This window comes from Poecilia reticulata, chromosome 7 (assembly GCF_904066995.2).
Source record: "Poecilia reticulata chromosome 7, P_reticulata-male-v2, whole genome shotgun sequence".
Taxonomy (NCBI): Eukaryota; Metazoa; Chordata; class Actinopteri; order Cyprinodontiformes; family Poeciliidae; genus Poecilia; species Poecilia reticulata.
In genome coordinates this window covers 3,309,227-3,336,363 of record NC_088836.1, presented here as the reverse complement: position 1 = coordinate 3,336,363, position 27,137 = coordinate 3,309,227, and the positions used below count along the sequence as shown (strand labels likewise).

General features: G+C 37.6%; 1 protein-coding gene across 1 annotated transcript in view; it reads left to right on the top strand.

Moving 5' to 3' along the window:
- Positions 1-578: 578 nt before the first annotated feature.
- Positions 579-27,137, top strand: part of LOC103466873 (copine-9) — a 101,429-nt gene continuing 74,870 nt past the window's right edge. The window contains exons 1-2 of the mRNA XM_008412761.3: positions 579-1,254; positions 6,473-6,513. Of these exons, the coding sequence (XP_008410983.1) occupies positions 1,175-1,254; positions 6,473-6,513 (121 nt within the window). The 5' untranslated portion in view covers positions 579-1,174. The remainder of the gene's footprint in view (positions 1,255-6,472; positions 6,514-27,137) is intronic.

The following is a 27,137-nucleotide window of genomic DNA, read 5'->3' as shown; positions in this document are numbered from 1 at the left end:
ATGACAAAATATTTTCAAACTAGATATTTTTGCTCAGACTTTAAAAATAAGCTTCCTAATTAAATATTTGGCAAGAAATCTACATATTTAGCTTGTTAACTATAGCTAAATATATTTTAGCTTGCTAACCGTTTAGAGTGCTATCCATTTAATTTGACTTTCTCTGTGTCAGGCTAAATATTGAGTTTGCAACTAAATCTGTAGCTTGTAAATTAAATACTTAGGGATGACATTTATAAATGTATTAGTAACATTGTGAAAATATGACTATCTTTGACTGGCTAAATAAACTGAAATGTTGCTGTTAATTATTTTACTGTGTAACTTTACAAATGGCACTCCCATACTCCATAACCAAAGATAAACTGTAACTGATACTTTGTACCACACATTATTGTACAGATATGTAATCTTCTTTAAGTAACTTATTTGTTAGGGTTTTAATCCTGTTAATTGATTTCTGCATAATATTACTACATTAGAATTTCTGTATTTTTTCACCCTAAAATGCAGTTAGAAGGGGAAAACACTGATGTATTTCTAATAAACAGGATTTTCAAACAGCTGTTGTAATGCAGAAATAGCCAAATATAATTTGGCAGAGAAGGGGGAGTCCGTCATTAGAGATGACAGGAAACGACGGAAAAGGTCAGGCTTTTGAGTAGCACTAATGATTCAAAACATGCTGTTCGCAACTATATAACCTAGAGTGTATTAGACGTTTACACGTGTGGAAAAAAAAAAAAGTTCACCAACGCGCCTGGAAATGACAAACGAGCTGCATCTTCCTGTTGCTGCTGCTGCCAGGAGTCACCGGCGGGTGGCGCTCTCCTCCTTCCCGAACCACCGCCGGGACAGACCCTGGGAGCGCAGCGTGGCCGCCCGCCGCACACGACGGAGGAGCTGAATGAACTTTAAATCTGCCTCCCAACTTTCACCCTCTCTCCTCCCGCCGGTCTCTCCCCCCCAGCCACCGCCGCCCCCACTCTCACTCTCCCCCCTCCACACAATCTCTTCCTCTCCCGCCTCCGCCGCTCCGCAGGTGAAAACCCAGAGGCAGATCTCAGCCATGGATTTACTGCGATCACGATCCAAGTGCTGAACCGTCACATCTTTCCACTCGTCCGGATTTCCAGGCGCTTTTTGCGGATGATCATCAGCGTCGTGAGGCGAGATGATGGCTTCAATAGGCGAATTCGACCCTCTGAACACCAGAGTCCCTGCAACTAAGATAGAAGTTACTGTGTCCTGCAGGTATAGAAGATTTATTATTATTATTATTATTATTATTATTATTATTATTATTATTATTATTATTATTATTATTATTCATTGGATAATAATAATACACTTGTCTTAAAGTATGATCTATCTATCTATCTATCTATCTATCTATCTATCTATCTATCTATCTATCTATCTATCTATCTATCTATCTATCTATCTATCTATCTATCTATCTATCTATCTATCTATCTATCTATCTATCTTTTTAGTTTCTTCATTTTATTGAATTCAGTCTGACAGCCAGATGATCTCCACTGCTCTTCACAGCAGGGAGAAAATATTCAAATATTTCCTGTTTAACTTGGTTAACAATTAATAATCACAGATATTGGATTGTCCCATAAATCAACACTTTTCTTCCTCGACTGATCAGAAGACGAAGTGACAGAATTCAATAAAACTCAGCAGGTTTTTTTCCCCTCCGTCTCTCTTCCTTCCAGCATGTCTTCTTCTCGCCTGGCGGTGTGTTCACTGTCTACCAGCTCGCTCCTGAATTATGAATAGCTGTTGAGATCCTCCTGGGATCTCGACGAGGTTTCAGACACCTGAGTAAGACGGGGCCCCGGAACCTGGGAGCCCAAACTGAGCTCACAACGAGCGAACACATTTATGATTAGGTTTGCCATGTTTCCTCCACTTGTCAAACGTCTGGCTGTATTTTAGTTTCAGGGTTTAAATGTGAAATACCAAATGTGTGCCATGTGATATGGAATATGATATGCTGAAAGTGCCATAATTGTGTTTTTCACGTTTTTTTTTTTTTTGTCAGACTTAAATATTTCTGATTATAAACCCGTTTTGAATATCAGGGAAAGACAGCCTGAGTAAAAACATCGTCTTTTTTTCAATAACCTGGACATGTGTGAAAAAATAATCACTCCTCATAACCTGATTGTGCGACTCAAAAGGTTTTCCATAATCGGCAATGATTGTTTTAACATTTCTATGGAGGAATTTTAGTCCAACTCTTCTTTAAAGAATAGTTTAAATTCAGACAAATTGGAGGATTTTTAAGCAGGACCATCATTTTTAAGATCATATCCCAGCATTTCAATCACTTTCATGTCTAGACTTTGACTAGGCCACTTCTGAAGTTTTATTTTAGAGGTGCTCTTGATGTTGTGCTTTGGTTGAGCTTGCGTAGGATCTTGAACTGATGGCTAAATATTTTCCATCAGGATTTCATGATTCCAACAACTATGGCAAGTACTAATGCACTAAAGCTGCCCCACAGCATCACACCACCACCACCGTGTTTATAGTCATGTTTTTCTTAATGCTTCAGCTTTAGTATTACACAGTGGGATCCACAGCATTTTCACCGGATACTTTCCGTGGCAATGTCTTTTGTCCATCATTTTAGAGAAACAGTATTTTGTTATCTTTGTATGATATTAAAATTTCCTTGGTGATCTGAAACATTGAGTATAAAAAACTGTAGGCAGGCAAACAACTTTTTCCTCTGTGGTGTTCATTGAAGCTCTTGCAAACGATCCTAAAATATTTGAAGTTCAGTGGAGTAACGGATCTCGTGGGGCTTCAGTACCACAGCCGTCCCTGAATCACTAAAATCCACAAATACATGAAACTTCCTCCAATGAATCCTTTTAACAGGGCCTTAAAACATTTTTTTTCAAATTCAATTTTTTTTTCAGAATTCCAATTTTCTGTTTTTTATTTTTCTGAATTCTATATTTTTTAGTCTGACCATATTTATTGACCAAAGACCTTCATCTCTATATCCTACGACTATCAGAGACATCTTCGTTGACCATCTGTGTTTTTGCGTTTAGCTTTCATTTTTCCCAGACATCCCTTGACCCCCTTTAGCATTGCCATGTCAAAGATGAACCCATTTTTTATTTTTTTTTACAATTTCTTCCAATATCTTTAATGTTTAAATGTTCCAGAGTTGGCATCTGTTAGCTTGCCACTAGCTAGCTTCTTCTTCTTCTCCACATTTTTGTTGTGACTTTACTGTAACCTTGCGCCTCCAAGGACAAAGAATGGCGCTCCTGAATTTAGTACTTTTTGAATGCTAATCAAGCATGTCTGCAACTTTCTAAGTTGCATTTTCCTTTAAATATTATTGGTATGAACAAATAAGTAGATTTTCTGTGAATAATTTGGAGTTCTGTTCTAGAGATCAATCTGTCAATACGTGAATTCCCAAATTCTGAATGAAGACACAGAGGTTCACTGTTGTCTTTTAAAGATATTATTCAAAATCTCTCTTTTTTTTCAAATTTATTTCAATGACCACCCTGCTATTGTTATTGTAAGATATTCATACAAACGTTTGATGCCTTGTGGCATTTATAATTAAAAGAGGTGCTTAAATATTAAGATATTCTTTCACTTAATACAATTTTCTGATGTGTGTTGGATGAAATTTTATTTAAAATTCCTCTGCTTAAAGACAAAGCCCACAACATCCACTGTCATTTGTAATTGCAACAACAGTGGAAAACATTGTGATCTCAAAAAAAAAAAAAAAATCAAAGGACACAAAGCCTATTATCCCCTTTTTTAGAAAAGTTCACAAAACAGAAAATATTAAAAAATTATTTAAATCAATGGCTAGAAATGTAGTAAGCTACCCTGATCCACTGAAAGATGTACAAAAACCTCTAAAGATAAGATTGTGCTTTAATGAACACTGTAATGTGTCTTATTACTTGTGAGAATATCTCTGGATCAGTAATGATAACTTGTAATAATATCCTGACAGAGTGTTAGAGGCGCATTAACGCCTTCAAGTTTTAAGCATCAGAGAAGCAGCCGGTCCAGATCATTTGTTGCTGTGCTTTTTGAAGATGGAGGCTGATTTTCTTGTGATATGGAAGTCAAGTTACTTTTGCCACATACGTCCCCTGTTAAACTGCTGTGCGGTTAGATCACCCTTAAAAGTAATGAAAAAATTTTATTAGCGAAATACAGGTTTGTACAGGTTTATGATAAACTAATACAGTGTTTCTCAATTCCAGTCCACAGACTCCCCTGCCCTGCATGTTTTAGGTGTTTCCCTTCTGCTACACACCTGGACTGAATGTGTGGGTGATTAACAGGTTTCTGCAGCACTTGATTTTCATGCAATCATCTGAATCAGCTGTTCTGGAATAGAGGCACATGTAAAACATGCAGAGCAGGGGGGCCTGAGGACTGGAACTGAGAAGCACTGCTCTAATACAAGTTCAGCTGGCAGTTTTTCACTCATAGTAAAATATCTTCCTAATGTTAAGTGGGATAATCTGCCAGTTAACTTGGTAATTTTTCCATATTCAAGAATTTTTGACTTAATTGCTGAAAATGTACTTATTACTTTTGTCTTATTTCAAGTGTACTAAGATACTTAGTCTACTTAAGATTTGGTGTTCTTGAAGTGATTCTGTTAGTTTCTTCAGGCTCTAAAACAGTGGTCCCCAAACTACGGCCCGCGGGCCGGATCAGGCCTGCCTCCACATTTGGTCCGGCCCCCTGAACAATACCAGAGAGCATTCAGATTTATTTTTATATACCGTATTTTCCGGACTATAAGCCGGAACCCACTATCCACAGATTTGTAGATTTTCTTTCAACCACTAGGGGGCTCTTTAGCAGGAAGTGAATCATTGGAAGTCCATCCATCCATCCATTTTCTTTCACCCTTGTCCCTCAGTGGGGTCGGGAGGGTTGCTGGTGCCTATCTCCAGCTAGTGTACTGGGCGAGAGGCGGGGTCACCCTGGACAGGTCACCAGTCTGTTGCAGACTTTAGGTTTTAATAGGGAATTGAAATTTGAGAATGTTGTCGATCAGTTAAATAGCATTGAGGGGGAAAAGAAGATTTTTCATTTTTTTTAAATAATACTGGGATCATTATGAGAATTTGAGGTATAGATATCAGGATCCAGTAGATGGCAGTAGTGCAACAATAATGGATGCAAGCTGCCGTTGAAATCTAAAGAAGAAGAAGACGACGGAGCCCATTTTCATTTAGCACATGCTAGTAGCAGACAAGAAGGATCAGCACTTTTACTGTTACAGTTATCATTCGGAAACTACTGTAATCAGTTCAGTTAAATCTAAACATGGCAAATTTTTCTTTTTCAACGTAATATATGTGATACTCAATTGACCTGTTATGACTCAATTTTTGGGTGTCCGCCCCCCTCTGCTGCTGCTGCATCGCTGTGGAAAACCTGGAGCGGCAGATATATCTGCGGTTTATATGTGTATGTTTACTGGTTTAAAAAAAAACAAAAAACGTTGGGGTTGTGGCTTATAGTCCGGTGCGGCTCATAGTTCGGAAAATACGGACTATAATCCTTCCTGGATTTTTTCTGTGAAGAACCCAGAGAGGGTTATTTGGTTATTATTTATTTCATTAATAGTGTTAATATTTATTTCTTGACTTTTGTTCTGTGAAGAACCCAGAAGGGTTTTTTGATTGTGCTTTCTGGAAAACAATAATTTTTTACCTTTAGGCACTCCTACAATCGTCACACTTATTCTGTTACAAACTGACTCCGGCCCCCCACCAGAGAAGGGAAAAGTTATGTGGCCCTCACAGGAAAAAGTTTGGGGACCCCTGATCTAAAATGATTGAGGCTTCCCCTCAGGATCCAGTAAAAAAAATCTTCTGTTCTCACGTAAACAGAAAGTAAAATGTGAGAGGATGTAAATTGTCTTTTTTACTACTGTCTGTTTCAAAATGTGTGGGCCTTTTATTTTAAATCACGTTTCACGTGTGAATTGCTGCCAAATTGTGGATATTACAGTTAGTGTGATGATTCTCTTTTATTCCAGTTTGGTTTTAATAGTTAACTCCACTGTATTACTGACATTGACTTACTTTTCTCTGTGGAACAGAGCCAGTTCCATCAGCTCCTTCCGGAATGTATTATTGGGCCTTTGTGATAGCCACGTTTTATTTAGTTCAATACTGCACTCATTTCATGGAAACGCATTACACATTCTTTCTGATGGCTGGCTCCCCAGAGTCATTTTGTAGAAACATCTAAATCTGCTCATGACCGCGCTTTGGGGGCTTAGCCGAGGGTTTTTTAGGGAACTCTGGAAAAATAGAATGAAGAGAAAAGATCCAAATGGAATTCTGGAAATGTTAATGAATGAATCCAACATCAGAACACAGTGAAGAAAGTGAGAATGACCCATTTTTACTTACATTTTTGCTTTCTTTTTCAGGAGCCTGCTGGATGTGGATACATTCTCCAAGTCAGATCCTGGTATGTGTCAACCTTTTTGTTCTCTGAACTGCTTATCTTTATGTTCTATGTTTGCAGATGTTTTACCCTAAGAACCTTTCTTAAAAAAGCATTGCTCTTTACCTTATTTGTTCCTACATAAGACATAATGAATGGTCCACTTCTCGGGTGAAGATCTTAAGAAAAGTAAGGATGTGAACTTTATCATGTAAGACAGTCCAGAAATGAACCAGGACTAAAACTAGAGCAGAAATGTTTCTCATTCAAAAGATGAACTAACAATTAAACAGACAACATTGAAGACAGAGGTAAACATACACTAATCATCAGCGTAAGTGGCAAACTTCTGATTTTCCTCTTTGATTTTGTAAACTGCTGTTTTTCCAGGGTGACATCATGAAATATTAATAAATAAATAATACAAAAAATAGGTGGAAATATTTGAATTTTGTTTGGATTTTCTATAAGTCCTGTACAAGTCAATGAAAAATACTTTATAGAAAGTATTCAGCAAGCTAGCTCAGTATTTATTATGAAGCTAAATATTTAGCTCAGTGATAATTATTAAACTTTAGGCTAAATTTGGAATTTAGCTTACAGTTAAATACTTTGCTCTCAGCTAAATACAGCTTAAAGCTTTTAGCTAAATTGATATTTTTATCTCTGAGCTAAATATTTAGCTCGCTAATTAAATATTTAGTTTGGAGCTAGATATTTAGTGTGAAACTGTCACATTTATGAATAAATGAATAACATTTTGAAAAATGACGAACACCTTTTTTCTCTTATGTATATATAACCCAAATTATTGTTGTTAATATTTAACTCTGTAACTTTATAACTAGCCCACAGTAAACCAGATTCTCTTCGTAACCATCAGTAAACATCTCGCATGATTACTGCTGGATGGTGTACAACTCTTCTAGGGAGAATTGGTTGGTTTCGACTTATAAATTATGCATTTCTGAAACAGTTGAGGTCCAAAATTTAAGGTCTTATCCATTCTAAAACCACTGTGAATGTGTTTTGGGTCAGTTTCCTGTTTCAACACCCAATTTTGTCCAAGTCCAATCATCTGGTTGGGGTGGCGGCACAAAACCTGGAGGGAGGGAAAATCCAGTTAATGGGCTGAGGGTGCAGGCCCTGCAGCTAATGAGGCTGAAGTTGATAACAAACTCACAGCTTCTGACCCAGAGCTAAACTAAAGGGAAAGTTCACTGCTTTTTGATAATATTTGTAGATCAAAATCTGAAATAAAAGATAGAATAGAATCTTCACTGAATATGAACATGGTCATAATTGGTTTAATGTGTGAAATCACAGAAAATGTAGTTTCAATGCATTGCAGCTACTTTAGAATGAGATAAGAGGATATAAAACATGCTATTCTGCAAGGATTACCAATCATTTAATACTTTTGCTTCATTTGTGAAACCTTCACTCTGTGAAAAAAAAAAAAAATTGGGGGAATTCAAGGTTTTTTTTTTAACAAAACTGTAATCTGGACTCAGTTCACTCACCATGGAAGCAAAAAGGAGGAAGTGGTTTTGGGTGGCAGTCATGTGAGAATAGCTTGTATATGAATGAACTGACAGACTCTCAAAAAGAAACTATTTGGACTTTCCAGCAGAACGCTTTGCTTTTTCTCATGAAAAGCCTTGAAGCATTTTAATGTGTCAATTTGTGAGTCCAACTGAGGACAATTTTGTCTGAGGACAATATTGTGGAGAGATAATGTGGTGTGAGATTTGCAGGGATGAAAATACAGTATAATTTGATATGAACCTCTCTGCATTTGAATACCATACTCTGTAGGGTTTCATCTGATTAAAAAATAGACTTTAATTCAGTTTTCCAGACCTTTCTGAACATGTAAAGTTGTTTTTTTTATGCTTTACACTTGTAAAAGGTGAGTTTGCTATTCTTACACTTTGGTTGATTTTATCCAATAGAGCTTTGGAGCTGACGTCACAGCGTATGACGTTTACGTCGCTCGGCGCCATGTTTGCAACCCACAGACCAAAACAAACTAGCCAGAACACCGGTGTTTTCATTGTATTACCAACCGCAGCGAAGTTGTTTTGCAAATTGGATACTGGATATTAATTTCTTCACCTGTTTACATGCAACTTGAAGTGCTTGAAGCAGATGTTTCATGAATGTTTACCACATGAAATTATTGAATGAGAGAAAACAGCCACTTCCAACTGTACACATATTTCTGCAGCCTTGCTGAACTCCTCTCTTGGCGTTTCCTCGTCAGCCTCTCCAACTTGCTCCTCATCTACAGCCTCCGCTACTCTGTTTTTATTATTTACCTCTTCTGGGGTAATTAATGAAAACAGTCTCAGTAACTTGTTGATCCATCATGGTTTTGCTGTATCGCCTCTTTAATTGACGCCCATGTCGGTACGATGTTGTGCCGTTGACCTCGCAGCAACTCATATTCAGCGCTGGATCCCAGTCTGGATTGAGCTCATCCGTTTCATATGTCGGTTTGCCTTTAAGAGGACATATCAGAACACACATCAGTATTAATGCTGTAAATTTGATAACACTAGTAAAATAGTTTACTTCACAATAATGTAATAACCTCGATGTTCACTGAATAAACTCAGACTATGCTACATAAACAATATTAGCCCGACCTAAACAAGGTTGACCCACTTAAATGAATTCAACATAAACGGAACATGAGTCTACTCGGACAAAATCATAGCAAAATAAATTATGACACAACATCAACAAAGCAAATTTAGACACTCACCAGAATGGAAATGTCTGGAGCAAACTTGTAGGTATCTGTGGATCTTGGAGAACGTAATATCAAGACGTCTCAACCGCTGACACCAGGACATTCGTCTTCTTTTCGTTAGCTCCGTTAGCTTAGCCTCCTCGCGTTGTTTCCAAGCAGGAAAATAGTGAAACGAAAGTCCATTTTACATCTTTTTACCTTTTCGGTCATGTGATCGGACATTAGACCCAATAACGCAGCAAGTTCGTGCCTTAGCTAAAATATCTGAGAGACAGTCGTTTTTGTCGGTGGCAACAAAGATGGCGCTGATACCCCTCTGACTAGAGCAGTGACGTCACGTTCCGAAGCTCTGTAACCAACAATGATCAATACTAGCTTTCATCTCCCCTGTTAACTGTCGGTGTTACTTTCTGGCATGACCTTTAACCCCAACTTTCCTACTTATTTGTCTCTCGGTGTATGACTGTGTGAGACTGAACAAATCTAGCATGAAGTAATTTCAGCGGTTGGTCTGACTACATATTTAGAAGAGGGCAAATGAACTGCAGCCTTAGATAAAGAGCAGTTGTATAATTTCTAGTGTTGTCAGTCAATTGAAAAATTTAATCAGATTAATCACACTCCAGCGCTGTAATTAATCAGTTAGTCACTATGATTAACTTTGTAAGGTTGAGATGTGGAAGCCCATGTTTTCAAGAAATGTTTAGGAAATCATTTTGTCTCAAACCAAACATCTGAGCTTTCCAGGTGTTTGGAAAGCTCCAAACACCTGGAGCTTAAAAGACGTCATTTTGCTTCAAACATAATTTAGAAATGTTAACTATAAATTGTTCTTCAGTGGAAGGATAATTGCAAATGAGGCGACATTCTACCTTGGTTTTATCCAAACGTCCATTGCGGTGTTTCTGTTCTTTTTTCTGACAGTAATCTGATAGGAAGTGGGCAGAGAGAAGGGGGCAAAGACAAGGAACCGAGGACGGGGTTCGATGACCGCATCGAGATTTGTTGCCTCTGTTTTTGTGACGCTCGCTCTGACTGCCGTGTTTTCTAAAGCAAAGTTTACCGCAGAGCACAACAATCTGACTCTCCTCACTCATCTTTTCACTCTTATTTGCGACTCTGAATTTTTGACCGCAGTACAAAGCAGCTGTGGAACGAGCTGTTATGAACCAAGTAATGCTCCAAGGGAGAGACGCTTTTGCACAAAAGTAGGTAATGCAGCATTATGTAACATTAATCTTTTTAGATTAATCACATGCATTACAATAACATTTTTTGCTGGATGATAAATTGTCCCAGAAGTTATCACAATAAATGACAATATTGTTGTTTTGAGACCATCTTCAAACAATATAATGGTAATGGATAAATAATGCAAGAACACATTCTCAAAGATCGATGAATTCATTACAATTCATTAAATTCTAATGAACATTTAACACTGGAACTGGAAGATATTTTAATTATCCAAAATAAACAAAACAACAGGAACAACAAATAAAATTAATTATTAATCTCTATAAACAAAATTGTCTTTTTAAAAACAAGGGCTAGTTGAGATCAAAACACCAGACTTAATTCTCTTATTATCCAGTTTTTCGTAGAAAGAGAGAAAAGAGAAAAACAATAAATCATGCAAATGAAAATGCTGGAGCTTGTTTAAATTTATTATGCAATTAATTAATTTTCTGTTTATAGCAACAGGCCTAGTTAACATGTCACCGTTCACAGCCCTAATAATGTCACATAAAATATATAATATTTGTATAAATTGATTTTTTTTTTTTTTCTGTGGGGAAAAGGCCTTTGGAAAGAATTCATTGTAAACAGCTGAACTCAGACTGTGATCAGAAATGGATCTATGAGTCTTTACAGTTTATTTCTCAATTTCATTTTTTTGATTGTGGATCAAATGAGAGGCAAGTCTAATGTTAAACATTTTGACTGGATATTTGGGCACGCCCCTTTTTTCTTTTAATAAAAAAAAAAGACTAAGAAGCCAAAGAGCTGTGAACAGAAAGTCACAGCGACTGCTCATTCTCTGCACCTGCCAATCTAAACGGCTCTATTACCAGTTTTATGCGTTCTTCCCTTTCAGCCTCTTGACATCAAAGCTTTCTGCCGACTAATTTGAGCCCAGTGGCGTCCGAGCAGATAAGTAGTGCCGAGCGACTCAGAGTCCAAAGGGCACAGATTTGCAGGGAGGAACGATGCGCCGCAACCTGACAGACAGTCGAGACTGAAATGAGTTTCACAAATCACAGCTGGAGAGCACAGCTGTCTAAATCCCTAGTCTTCAGGCTCGGGTGATAATGTGGGTGACGGATCACAGATGTGAGGGCTGCCTGAGGAGCTACTGGGCTCCAACCAGTACAGACAGGAAGAAGTGATGCATGAGTCTTAACATCGGTTCAACTTCAGCAGATGTTAGGGGTTCTGCTGGTCAGTAACAGGATCCGGTTGGAGGGCTGGTCAAAGTTTCAGCCAACAAGAGTTTGGAAACTGAAACTGAGGGCAGTTTAATCCTTTTTAGACAATATAATGTTAACATAATTAGAAATTAATCCTCTCTCAAGAGACACGTGGCTGGTTTCTCTGGTTTCTCTGCTAGAACTGGTTTTAGAAAATGTTTCTGTACTCAATTTTCAAAAGAAAAAAAAAAAGAAAAAAAGTCTAATTTAAAGTGTGCGAACTTTAAATTGTTTATATCATGAAAGCACCAAGAAGGTCAAATACTTTGTTTTAATTATCATTTTCACACCAAGTGTTGGACTGTCATCAACCATTCCAATAAAATACAGAGAAAAAGATGAGAAGTTCAGATATGTTTGCAACGTAGCTGAATCTGAAGGTATTCCTGTCTCAAGTTTTGCCATTGTAATTGTAACTGGTGGAATTTCTAATATATTCTATGCTTCCTGCCAAGCCTTCATCTGATAATATGCCCAGCAGACTCCCGGAGAACACTAAAACTAATCTCTTCCTGGAAGTTCCTCTTAGAGCATCTTTTCTGTTAGAAGGGATTGAAGTTGCCCATTTTGGTCTCATTTCTGACTGTACGTCACAGGTGGTTTCCCCAAGTCAAACCAGTTAACTGGTTTATTTTCCTCTCACAGCTGCTCCCTCTGCCATGTCTCGTCCAGTTTTTATCGCTGCCAACTGCCTAGGCGTTTTATATTCAGCTGCAAAGATGAGAGAGAGCAAATGTCCTGGCAGGGAGAAGGAACGGAGAGGAGACTGCACTCGGCTCTCAGTCAGTCGTCTTTTTATCCTCGCAAAAATGTTTTAATCAAAGTAATCAGAGGTACATCTGTGGCAGCTCGGCTGATTGTCGAAATTCTAAATATAGAGACTTCAATAGTCAGAGAGCCAAAATAACAGAGCATGCAATCAGGTCAAAAGAGTGTGTCTTGCCATGGCAAAATCGCAGGTGATTTAATCACTCTTAATGTTATTCCGAGCTAATAGGAGGCCCTGAGTAACTGGGTTAGCCGCGCCGCGGAAGCATCAAAGGAGTTTGGGAGATGTTTTTCGCCATTCGTTTCCATCTTTATGAGATTTCTCCAACATATAACAACTTCTTTTGATGAAAAGAAGAGGTGGAGCTAATAATAGAAAGGCTTTTGATAAAAAACACAACATGAGCTCAAAATAATCAGCTAACTTCATGTCATTGGATTCATAATGTTGGCAGTGGTGAAACAGTGCAAAAAGTCCCGGTGAAGTCGCTATCAATTTCAAAGTTTAACAGATGTGCTTGTGATCATTAAAAAACCCCACCTGGTTATCATCAAATGGCTACACGCATGAGGAAACCGCTGCTGAGAATACTGCTGCGCCTGATGATGGAATGTCTTGAAACATTAATGACTTCATGATGAGAAATTTAATTTTACAAAAGAAGGCTTGAGGACATCCACGATTGTCACCAGTTTGTAACTTTGTCGTCATTGGCGGCATGGGTGAGTGAATGGATCTGCAAACACAGCGAGGCAAAGAAAAGCAACAACAAATCCACTTTAGTTCAAACAACTATACCATTGTTTGGGACATCTGAAATATTGTTTACCTGGAGAAGAAAAAGGTGCGTACTATTATGAGTCCTGTGGGGTGTGAGCAACGCAGCAATAACTACCATTCTTTCATGCATGTTTGAGAAATCCTTGAATCTCCCATGGCAACCTCTCAGCTGTGTAAAACACATCAGTGGACCTTGCACCGCCTTTGAGGACGCAGCTCCTCCTCTGAGGTGGAGTTTTCAAGCTTCTGTATTACAGAGCAGCCCTCCTCCATGATCCCACCTCCCCCACTCAGCTCCTTCAGACTAGTCAGGAACAATTAGCAAACACCTGATGGACTTGTGCATCTGCTGGGCTCATTATAGGAACTACTTCTAAAGCTGGTAGGGTCAATAGAGGAGCCATGTTGTAATGGCGGTTTCAGAAAGAGCAACTTTCTTAAAGAGACAGAGGCTCAACTTCAAGACATTAAATTATGAAGTCAAATTTCTTTTAAATCATGTGATATAAGAAGCATTTTTATAACACCTGAAGGCAACATAGTTATTTGATTGTGATATAAAATGGCACTATGTAGCTGGAAACACATAATATTGCCCTTTTAAATATGAAAACAATGTTGCTAAAAGCTTGGTATTTTGCTCTTAGCAACATACAGCGTTAGACCGAGCAGAACATGGAATTCCACACCCTTGATCCCTGCACAGTGTCACTATTCAGGACAGAAGCACATCAAGACATACACACATTTGAGTTTCATAGGACTTGATTTTGCACAAAATTACCCTCATTTTCCCATTTTTAAATTCATGAAGCACACATTTTTCAATTCACCAACACAAAAGTGACTTTTAGTAACTTGAATGTAAAGTATAAAGATCGCCCTTGTAGGAATGTGTTTATCCTGCCCGAGTTTTATTCAGCCTTGCCATCAGCCATAAGCTCACTACTGTTTTATGTGCCGTGTGTTTGTGCCGCTCATTTGTACAAAGCTTTGCAACAAACCCAGACTCATCTCTTCAAGTACCTCTTCTTATCAGATTTACCGTCGTTTAAAGTTTGCCCTTGGTGCTGTTGTGACAATTTGGTCTAGTCGTTGTATGAATTAACTTTGAGTTTCTCCGACACCACCATTAAATTACCTCATGCTTCTGTGTGTCCGCCCACACATGGACAAAGGATGTACAGCTCCAATCGATGTATTCTTCTTTGTGAAGGGAAGAACTGCTGAGATGACTGTCAAAGGTTTTTTCTTCTTCTGTAGCGTTGAGTAACTGAATGCAATCTGTCCGCCATTAAACATTAGACTGCATCACATTTTTTCTTTGCAAATGAGGCAGCATGTCTCGTTCTCTTTGACCTTTGCATGTAAGACTTTTTTTTATTTTTTTATGCTGTGGAATATGAGACGTCTCCCATTTAGTGATCATAATTGTGTTCTTCTGTAATTCATGTTCCTAAGATGGATCGTGACCTTCAAAGCAGGTGCTGTAAAGTGGATTTAAAGAGATGTTTGAAGTGTCATGATGGAAAGGAGCTGGTAATGATTGGATGCAGACAATAATTTCTTTGCATTTTCAGCATGCTGGAAAAAAAACAGCAGTAAAATTAGAAATGTAAAGGTGTTTATGGTTTTTAGCTCCCTCAGTAGATCTGTCATCAGATTAAAGTAGTCTCTGACTGAATTCCTCCAAAAAGTTAATATTACCTTTAGTCAGAAAAAAACCCATTAAAAGATTTCTTTAAACCTAAATTTGACAGTATGAATGACTTTGGGCCTAACTGATTTTCAAATAAAATGAAACTTTTGACAAAGTCCCCACCTGGCCATTGCTTTCCTATGCAGCTTCGCTTGATTCTCATCTCCTTTCAATGCTCTGCCTGGGATTTTCTCACATTAACCTCAATTTCTCTGGTAGAACTTCAGCCAGTCAGTGAACAGAAGAAGTTGTGAACAATGATTCTCTGCGCTGTTTTAGAATTGTGGTCTGTGTGTAGTTTCAGCAATGGCAGCAGAGGAAGTGAGTGTTGGTCTTGCTTCTAAATCAGTCAATCAATCAATCAAATTGTATTTGTATAGCACATTTCAGCAGCAAGGCATTTCAAAGTGCTTTACATAATTAAAATAAAAACAGCATATGACAGTGAATAAACAGTTAGAAAGACAAAGAGCATTTTTAAAAAAATATTGATTTAACATTAACAGTCGCCTCAATCACATCAGCACTTCTCTTTTAGCACTGGAGGAAGCTTTTTAGGATTGAACTGGCGTTATGTACATCATGGACAAATGTTATCATTTGGGTAAAATGTCAAACTTCACCAGCTCTAGGAAGCATTTGTTTCTCAACAGCCCAGAGCCCAGTCCATCTGGACGAAGTGAAGTGTAGAACAAGGAGCTTCTTTTTCTCAGACTAACAGAGAACAGAACACAAAAATAAATAACAAAACTAGACAACAAAGAATTAACTAATATGGCAAAACCTTACTATGAATAATGAATAGAGAGGAATTCCATGAATATGCAAAGACCTATAGAAGAAGAAAATAATCAAAACAAAAACAAAAGCAAGAACCCAGACACCCAAGGATTCTAACTCAGTCATTCCATTTCTTTCCTTTACTTCATTTATGGTCTAATTTGCTCTGATTTCATAGAATGTTTGATAGTCTGGGGTGTTGTAGGCATCTGGTGGTGACTATATGCCAATGGCCTAATAAAATCTATTTAAATTGATAAATAGTTCATTTAATTTTAATTATACCATCTGTCTAGTATTCATTTTGCTCCCTCTTCATTTTGCTCACAAACTATATGGTATACCGACTGACTTGCTAAAACAGCAGCTGCTTTATTTCTAAATTTTAATCCATACATTTTAATACTTTTGTCATCAGAAAACTTGACATAAATTTGACTAAAAAGTGGCACAATCAGACTGTTTACCTGTCTAGAATATCTACAGTCCAACTCAGTGCCCCCTAACAATTCTACACATTGTGTGATTCTTAAATACTGTTTGTTATTCAGTTCTGTAAAATCCTGTTTATGTGATTAGCAACTCAATGTCGTAACCTGCGTTTCCATGAACCAAGAAATTGCACAATTCCAAAAATAAATTAATTTAAAGGGAACATGACATTTTCAAAATAACAAAATTTTTTGGATGGATGTATTTTGCACTACTGCAAAATCTGGAAAGACTTTTTTTAATCACACAATTCACATGATCAACACCTGGATGTTACTACTGGTGGAAAATTTGAAGATGAGAGGAAGTGGTAGAATTGTTTATTTTTTTGGACTGTGTGCAGCTGGCTTCACCAGAGTTCTCACAGTTGTGTGTTATTCCAACTTGTTTTTCCAATCCATAGCTCTTCTGTAAAATCACAGACTACAACTTCCCCAAAACCCTGCACATGTAGCTGCTCCCATTTATAAGGGGTTTGTCGCTCTAATGCCTGAATAAGACGTCTACGGCTCCTCTGACGCTGATATACGATGAGCGCTAGCGCCATTGCTGAATTAAATCTCATGTAAATGTTTACATCTATCGCTCCCCTTATTTTTAATGACTTATCGCATGAACAGGCTTATTCACATGTGATTTTAATTTAATTTCTTATTCAATGGAAACACCACAATTGCACAATTGATTTTCTGACATTAGCAGAATACCGACAAAGACAAAGATTCTCACACATTTGTAATGGAAACACAGTTCCAGTCCTCCTAGGCTCACAGCCAAGAAGGAATCAAGTAAGTCTTAAACAAAATTTTCACAGTCTGAAATCTGTTCTCATTGATCGTATAATGACTGGCATTTTCTTGGGACAGATTGCAGTATAAGAAATGTATATTTTCTTCATCTTTGAAAACCTTCACAGTGAATAGATTTGGAAAGGAGAAGCAAAATAATCCTATCAATCAAACACACAGTAGATTTGTCACTGTAACTAGGGTTGTATATGTCACAGCGGAAAAGCATTCAGGCATAATGTTTGCCAATTTACGACATCTATCAGTGTTTCAGAAGACATGTCTCTTAATATTGATGGATGCCTGGTTTTATTACAAAGCTCCTTCTACACACAATGCTCTGTTAGGCATCTGAATGCACACATTGACTATTGTTTCAGTCTGATTCAGTGCTGTTCTGATTGGATGTTAGCATATTCCAGGCATGCGTGACCTCATGCCGCTGTCCTTGGAAAGAGATACAACCGGCTTGTGTGCAATTCTCTGAGCAGGTAAAAATTGGTGGCTAAGAATACCAAAAGCAAGCAGAGGAGATTACGGGTTCAAAGAAATGGCTATGTTTAATAGCCAAAATATTGATGCTGTGAAGCATTCTTTTGCACAATGGGAGAATATTTGAATTCATAATGTCTTTCTTTCTTCGGTTTTACAGTTTTTCTTCTCCAACAGCAGCTTCCGTCTCCCAATCCCATTCCAACGTGGCATGTTTTTTTGTTTAGAAATTCTCAGAAAAATTTCTCCCGTCCCTCTGAATCATTACAACTAGGAAAGCTTTAATAATACGTAGTGCTTTTTAGCTGTTCTCATTGCGTACCCCCCCTACAGCAACACATAATGTTCTGCTCGCTCTCTTTTATTTCTGTACACCACCATCTACACCGCTTTCGGGCCTCCATATGAAACATCCCACTTATCTTATGTAATATCATTTTCTGGGGGAATACTGGAAGTTTCCATCCACACACACATACACACAAGCACACACAAGTGTTTCACTCCATTAAAATCCATATGAGAGATGGCCATCCAACACCCACCAGTTCTGCATCTGTTAAAAGTAAAATCAATGACTGAGTAAAATACAGTATGAGAGTCTATTACTCATACTGTAATTTCAGTGTAGTCTCTGTGATTGTTAGTCACTTATATTTCTTATATACAATGTGTTATTTCGTACTTGGTCAGTAAAGGATTGTGAGTCACAGGCATGTAGGAGTTTATGTTTTTCAGAAGTGCAACAAAAGTTTCCACTATCATTGTTATTCACCTCACCTGTCAATGCTTAAGGCGTTACGCCTGAATGGTGAATTTATACCACATGACTAAGATTAAGGTTGAAATTAAAGCTAAATGTAACAACTTTTAAGTTGCACTGTATGGAGTGTGAATTTAAAGGATGGTGGGAGGCAAAAATATTAAAATCTAGACTGTTTAATTTTTCTTCTTCTCTATCTGTTGGTTAACAGATTTTATTTCTAGCTGGTCAAATATGAGTGAATAAATCTGTGATGTCGGAGGTGAATTAAAAGCAGGGCCCGTGACATACCCTTCGGATAAAGGTCACTGGTCTCTAATTACCTTTAAGGTTTCCTAATGAGATCTGAGGAACGTGTGAGCATCACCAGTTGAATCACAGATTCACAGACCTCTATCCATCACCCACTCTACTTAATAACCACCACAACTTAAAAAACAGATTACCAGTCCAGCGGTTATGACAGTAAAGCAGATAGAGCTCAAGCTTTAGAATCCCCCTACATTATAATCAGGATAATCATCTATATGCATGTTGTAAATGTAGCCTGAAAAAAAAGTAATCCAAAAACTAAATTATTAAAGACTGCATGAGGACATTTTATAAATTAGCAATCAATTCATGCATGAATCATGATAACCTCACTCACTTTTTCCTGTTTTCCATCATCATTTTTTTATGTAGGTAGGTGCACAACGTATTTTGATTTAAAATATGTTTGTGTATAATAACTAGTGGTGAAACTTCCTAAAACATATTGAACCAAGGTAATTAATTATTCGCAATTAATCATGTTTTAATCATGTTTATGTATTGGTCACATATTGACAAAATAGACAAAATTTCTGGTTCAAAAGCATTTTTGCTGCTAAGTTATTGAATAAATAGACACATAAACTCAGCAACAAAGATATTAACTATTTTTAAGTTGTTTTTTACAGTATTCACCCATGAGATTGGTGCAGTGTTATTTGTATGTTAAAAAAATTGTTTAATTGTGTTTAATTTTTTTACATGTTAAAATATATATAATTAATTAATTGAGATTAACACTTTGAATGCCAGTCCAATAATAGCACAATATATTGTGTGTGTATTAAAAACAAAAATACAAAAACAAAAACATAACATATTTTTAGTCTGTTTTCTGAACATGATTATGTCTCATTATCTCTACATCCCTTAGTTAACTTTTTCTCTTCATTATTCAGAACTCATTTATTTTCCCCAGGTGAACTGCTATCACAAAAAACACAAATATTGTTTGTAGGAAACAAACAAACATTTCAATACCTATATGTACAAACTCATGCAAGACAAACAGATATAACATGCACATTTTGTACATTTTTAGTCATTCTAAAAAAAAAGTTATCTTGAAATATGCTCAGTTGCATATTTCTTTAAGTCTGAGTATGCCATTATAATAACACTTGAATTTCCCCACTGAGGGACAATAGAGGTCATTTTTTTATGTCCTATTTTGTAGCTGTAAAAGTTCTTCATATGAAGAATGCCTTCATCTTAGAATCAGAATAATAATTAAAAAGGGCAAAAGGAGCAGTATGTACATGTATGTGTGTGTACAGTAAATGTTTATGTAAAGAATAAAGAAAGGCAGGTTATTTTGATCTACAGCAAACTAGTTGACCACTCAGGCTGTCAGACAACCTGTGGGTAGAAACCACTTCACTGGCTGCTAATTTTTGTAAATAGCGCTCTGTAGCGCTGACCTGAAGGTAGAAGTCTAAACAGATAAATCACATTAAACCACTGAACATCCTTTACTTCTCTACAAATCCAAAAAGATAATGGCTAAATGCCACACTTGAAAAACAGTCAAACACTTAAATGTTTATATCTAGCACAAAAAAAACCTGAAGGCTCAGCCAGTTGTGTGATGAGAAATCTAAGCCCAGAGGTGTAAATATCAACACTTGGACTGGAAGTTTCACAACTGTACAACTTTGTACTCTTACATACACATTCCCAAATGTCAGATGCTTTACTATGTAGAAAAGTGAAATAAAAACATAAACACTGACATTGGTGTAATTGATGTCAAATCTTTTTCAGAGGAATTAAAGGGAAAAAATGAAGAATCATTAGATATCTGGTGTTCAGCTTTGGAAAAGCTGATTGAAGACACTTGGTTACATAGCACTGATTGTCCTGATTATTTGGTCTTTAGTTCAATCCACATTATTCTTGAAACAGTTTGTTTCATTCTTGTATTCCTGCAAATACATTGGGTTGACTGGGAATGTTTTAAGTGTGCCAAAATGAAATGAAACATTTGAATCTGGACAAAAGGAACTAAAAATGCTAATTTCATCGCGCTACAAGTTAAATTCTAGCTAAATATTAGATTAGAATAAATAGCAATAACCTTTATTATCTTACAGTGGAGAAATTCAGGTGTCAAAACATAGGTCCACACTAAAGATCAAACAGTGTTCAAAATATAAATAATAATAATAATAATAATAATAATAATAATAATAATAATAATTAATAATAATGTACTATAACAGGGGTGATCAAGTTCAATCCTCCATCCTGTAACTTTTAGATGCATCCTCACTCCAACAGACCAGGATCAGCTCTGAACAGACCTGCTAATGAGCCATTCATTTGATTCAGGTGTGTTGGAGCAGGGAAGCATCTGAAAGCTGCAGGATAGCAGCTCTCGAGGACTGGACTTGAGCATCCCTGCTGTAAGATATACTACACTGACTTTTTGTATGTTTTTGTATATTTTAAATGTTGTGCTGCTACGAGAAGTGCCTTGGAATCCTCTCAGGGGTAGTTGCTAGGAGAGTGTTGCTAGGGAGAAAGATGTCTGGGTTTCCCACCTTGACTTGTCTCCACAACCTGACCTCACATGAATGGATAAGCATGAATGTCTTGAAGGAGGAATGGATTTTTCAAGTGCCACAACAAAAATCCACAGCAGATGATTTTTTCTGGACCATTTCAGTCTTCAGTTTGTTTCTTCCATCTAGAACAAAACTGACTGAAAACAAAGTGGTGCATTATGGCTTAAGATTGATTTTTTCCCCTTTTCTACTTTTATGCAGTAAAACGTAAGTTCTGATATTTATGAGAGTCATAGTCACAGTTTTTGTTCAGCCAGTTTCCTATTATACTTAAATTCTTTACTTCTTAATTTCATTTTCTATCTTTGTAAAACTGTAAAGAGTTAACCTTATAAATTTAAATTATATTGGAAATCAAACAAAAAAAAGTGAACGACTCATTTATTGCAAAAAAATAGAAATGTGGTTGACATTTCACTATTGAGCATTCAGGCAATTAAATAAGTTGTTGAGTTACTACTTTCCTAAAAATGTCAGCTATATTATATTACTATATAATTTCACAATTTAAACCAATTGTGGGAATTCCAGTGGGGGAAAAAAACCTGTCTGCTGCAGTAAATTTCCTTCGATTCGATACGGCAGAGTTGCTGTGGCCTTTTCTCCAGGGTTCAAGAATTAGGTTTCTGGCCTACTTTGCCTTATCTCTCCCCTGACAGCTAATCACTAGATTAGGTGGGATGTGACCACCCTCACTTACCTAATTGCTATGTGAGGGGTGTGTTTTAGAAAGATTCCTGACAGCCAGCGTCCTTAGAAGTGCACTCTTACTTCAGATGAAATCTGCCTCCGCTTCACATCTTAACTTGGATTTTTTGGAAATATAAAGTTAAGTTATAAAAGTTAGCTGGTATACCAGCTGTCTATCCAGGCCTAACTTTTATTTTTCTTTTGTCTGACTTATGGCAAGTTCTGGAGTATTCAGACTTTTGCCAAGCTGTTTTAATAACCCTCTTTCCATAGACCATATGATTATGCAATTTGACATTTGGAAAATACATTTACTTAATAGAAACACTAAACAATTTAGAAAAAACGTAACTGTTGATAAAAAAGTTTTGGCGGTAGGATGAGGTGGTTTCCTTGGCTGTATCAAAATGTATTTATTTCGAAAAGGTGCGATGGAAACACTTTTTTGCATCAAGATGAAGACGACAGAAAGTGGCAGGTGGATGATGGCATGTTTTTTTTTTTGACTGATCACCTGAACAAACTTATTCATGTCTAAAAAGCATGAAAGCAGAGATCCATCCTGCTGCTGGTGTAATGGTGTCGAGGATATTTTCTGGGCTCACTTTGGGCCAAGTGAGGAACATTTAAGCTCCACTCACTCCATTAATGTTGTCGGTGTCAAATCTTTTATGATCACACTGTAGTGGTCTACTGATGTCTGCTCAATCCATTACTGTACTTGATATTGGGATTTGATGGAACAAGACACTCACGAGATTCAAAGTTGCTGAACTGAGTCACTAAGAACTGAGGCAGTTCTGGACACAAAAGGTCCAACACAGTCTGCCTAATAAAGAGGGCAGACTGCTGCTGTCAAGCTTGGCCATCAACACTGGAATGACATTAAGACGTTCTGCCTGGGGCTGTGTGATGACACAGTTGCTGCCACTGTTGCCTTGGAGCAAGAAGGTTCTCAGTTTTCAGATTCTGGCCTGGAGTTTTTCTAAGTGCAGTTTTCATGGATTCACCCACGTACCTCATATTGCTGCTCCTCCTACAGTCCAAAATGCATAGTAGGTTATATGGTTCTTCTAAATTGCCCTTCAGTGTGTGCGTGTGGGGGTGTGCGTGTGTGTGTGGGTGTGTGCGTGTATGTGTGCGTGTGTGTGTGTGCGTGTGTGTGCGTGTACTTCCATAGCTGTTCTTCCTGTAACAGGCTGGCATCCTGTAAAGCAGTGGTCCCCAACCTTTTTATTACCGTGGACCGGTAATAATAATAATAATAATAATAATAATAATCTGAAATTTTGCTGCGGCCTGGGGGAGGGGGGTTTGGGGGTGGAAGTGAACCGTCAGATAAGGCTTCTGCAGGTTGGTGTTCCTGCTAAATACTAAATATGCCCAATTTGGGTCGTCTTGGCCTTTTTATCGCAGCCTGTGGGGTTTTTCCCTGACTGTGAACGAGAACACAACCTGTTGAATGTGACAGGTAACCAATCAGAAAGCGCGTAAGAGCAGAGGGGAATCCCAAACAGATGACATATCGCAACTGAGAGTCCGGTGGATATCGGAGATGATATGTGGAAATGTTTATTATTATATGTAAAGGTGCAGCAAATAGAGCGGCTGCTCCCGCCGTCTTTTATCCACCGCCTTTTCTTTTTGTTACATCTTTTATCTCTTAAAATGACTCCACAAACTATCACTACTGCTTCTACATTGTCATCCATGTTTGGTTATTCTAAATTCCCGTATGCTATGTTGGAGTTTTTACTGGGTTATTTTCTGGAATCGCGATGTTCGTTACTGGAATCGGTTCGTGTTTCTCCTGCCGTGTGGCTGGAAACACGAACCGATCGAACCTGTTGTACTTTTATCAGCTCTGTGGTCACAGAGGTTTGGAGAATCCGCCGACAATTCCTAAATCTTTCCGTCTAAACCAGACTTAAGACTCACAAGCTCCACTCATCTCCTCTCGACCACAGCCCAAACGCTCTGACTCAGGTCGCTATGGTAACGTTTATATATCCTTTCAAAATAAGATAGATGCGCCACAAAAACGAACATTTTACTTTCGTGAAAATTTTAACTCACGATAATGACTAACGGAGCCCTGAGCTTGTTTCTCTGCAACGGGACGGTCCCATCTGGGAGTGATGAGAAACAATGACACCCGAAGTGTTGCTTATATGCACAGCCTGCTTGGTCTCTACGTGGCAAAGTAGTTTGAAGGCCTCATTAGCAGCCAGTCGCCACATGCGGGCTTTTAATTTGTGTCTTACCTACCGGTCCAGGATAAATCCATTCTCCTGTCTCTTCTCTGGGCCTTTTCGCCTTTGCAAATAAACTTTCCAAAGACATCTGATCCGTTTCCTACTCATTTTGCTGCTTGTGGCCTCAGTGTTGGCGCTCAAGACGTGACCTAGAGAATCCAGTTAAAGGATTTTCAAAATAAAAAATCATCCAGATTCAAATAATACATGAAACGGAAATATTTAATTATTTCTTGCGTGGCCCGGTAGCAATTGGTCCACGGACCGGTACCGGTCCATGGCCCGGGGGTTGGGGACCACTGCTGTAAAGGGTGTATCCCACCTCTCATCCAATGATTCCTGGTTAGACTTCTCTTGTCATTTGTATTTTAGAATCTTTTTCAGAAATGTATTTCATTTTGAAAAGCTGCGCCTGCATTGATACATGAGTTGATTGCCAGTATATCTGTTTAGTAATTCTCTTTCTGTGAAATGACATTTGAGCTTTAGCTAAATTTATTATGCATGGAAACTGTAGCGTTAATCTAGAGGAAAATCTGATGGGAGGCCCTGCTGTCTTACCTTGAGGCCCTGGGTTTTATTGCACCGCTGCTCCCTGCCTCTCCGCCTTGTTTAGCATATAAATAAAATTCAAATGTATTTGCATCCTACAAACAAATACATCCCTGCAAAATTACTTTATTGAAGGTGGACAAAGAGAAAACCTTTGCACTCTGAGGAAGAGATTAATTGATTTAATTGTTAAAATACATAACAATAGTTCCACTAAGGACTGGTTAAGAACCTCATTAATTAACTGCCACCCAAAAAAAAACACCTTCATACACGTCAATGTATGAAGGTGACTCCGGTATCCTCATGACAATTTGGGGTTTTGACCCGTGTCTTCAAATTTCAAATTTCTTATCTTCTCATAGTTGACATTTGGACTTGGCTATTCTGTTGTCTCAGCGTGGCATATTCCTACAGAAAGCATCTAACTACAGGTTTCTCAGCTAAGGGGGCCAGACTGCCTGTTCAGGCCCAGGTTGTCCAAATGTTTTCATGTTTTCTTCTCTTTTGTTCAATTGGTGAAACAAGGTTGGTTGTTCTAATAATTGCAGCTAAGCCACATGATTTTGATTAGAACTTTTTGTGATTTATGGTCCATTCAGAATGAGTCATATTTACTTTTTGTATACCCATGCTGCATACAGTGGTCCTGGGTTTAGAGGGACTTTAGAGGGACTTGTCGCTTAGCTGCCATGTAGCTGAGCAGCTCTGCTCCTTCCTTTTTCTGTCACTTCCCATAAAGTGCACAATCAGTCAGGTCCTCTAGACCTTAACTCGAATGAATCGGAGTCTACCTTCAGCCTCTACCGCCCCAAACTCTTGATGCACCATGCTGTTACATTTTGTGGTTTTGTTTTGGAGGGTAGGAAATTGACAGCCTACACCTTCCATTCATTTTTGCTTATCTTCCCCTTTGTTCAATTAAAATGTGAACATGCAAGTCACGAACTGATTAGCCTGTACTAATCAGGTTTACAAAACCAATTTAATCTGCAGCTTCCCGCATGGTTACCAATGTGACAAAGAAAAGATTGTTTTCTTGTGAAAGCACTGGCCAAAAAGATCCACTGCCTGCCCCCCTTATCTTTCTTATTGCACCTCTCTTAATTGCTCATTAGGACAGTAAAATTTGGTTTTAATCACCTTCTAATTTAGACGATCTAAAGTTCATTAGAGCTAATGTCCAAACTTAAAACAGGCACAAAGTGGCTGATGATGTCTAGACACAAATGAGATTACTTGGCCAGGATGAATGCACATCACATTAAAGCTATAAATTAATGTTTTTTTGTTTGTTTAAGCTCTTCACTTAGATGTTTTTACATCATGCATAAACTTTAGCAAAAAAAAAAAAAAAGTAAGCAAATTTCTTTTCACTATATTTTGCTAGAACAATGCTTCCTGGCAGTGGTGGGTACTGCAAATTGAAAAGTTAGTTGCGCTAATCCAAAAGTGCTACAATGACATGGTATTTAGCTGAGGTTAATGCTAATGCGCTAATTTCAACCCAAATTAAATCTGCCCTTGAAACAGTATAAACCTCAAACACCAATGAGGTTCTGAGATGATAACTTAAATGTCTTATAATGCCCTTAAATGTTCATATCTGGTTCTCTACTGTTTGTGTTTGATTTTTTTTTACCTCTGTGTTTCTTGTCTGAAATAAAGTTATTGAGGGAAAAAAAAATGCGATTTTGAATTTTCTACTGAAAGTCTACAAAACTGAAAAGTAAATTAGCGCTTTAGAATGTATCTGAAAAAAATTAATTTAGGGAGCGCTAAGTGTGCTAACCGTTTCAGAAGTTAGCAAATGCTCTAATCAAAAAAAATAGCTCCATTGTTACGTGTTAGTGAAAGTCTACCCACCACTGCTTCTTTGTTATAAATGTTAGAACCTTTGAAAGTTGTTTTATTTTTTTGTCAATCAGGGATTTCAACTTGAATCACATAAGAGCCTTAGCAGGACTTGGTAAAAGTCGATAGCATTTGATTCAGCTGTACCAGAAGCTCAAACAAGAGTCAAAAGCAGAATGAACTGTTTAATATTGACAGATTTTTTTCATAACAACCTCAGTACTGACCCATGTTTCTGAATTTACAAATGCAATTTTCATAGAGATGTGGTGAAGGGGAAATAAACTGACTTTCAGGCATAAAAGATTCATTATTGCTTAACATTGTTATTTAAAACAAAGCAAAGCAAAAAAAAAAGAGCAGGAACTAATGCTCTTCCTTTTTCATTTCATTTAAAGTGAAACATCCTGATCATGTTTCACTTTGTCCAAATGGTTCCCTCTTATTTTTGAAGTTATTCAAATTATTAGGCAGCAGCATATCTGTGAAGTCTTATTAATTCTGCTCTGTTCTGCTGGTTTGCCAGAAGTTTAATAATTTAGGATCCAGTATGTTCTCATATTTACCACAAATAGGAGGAGGTAGGAGGTATGAAAACTAATTTCCTTAAAGGGTGCTGGTTTGGC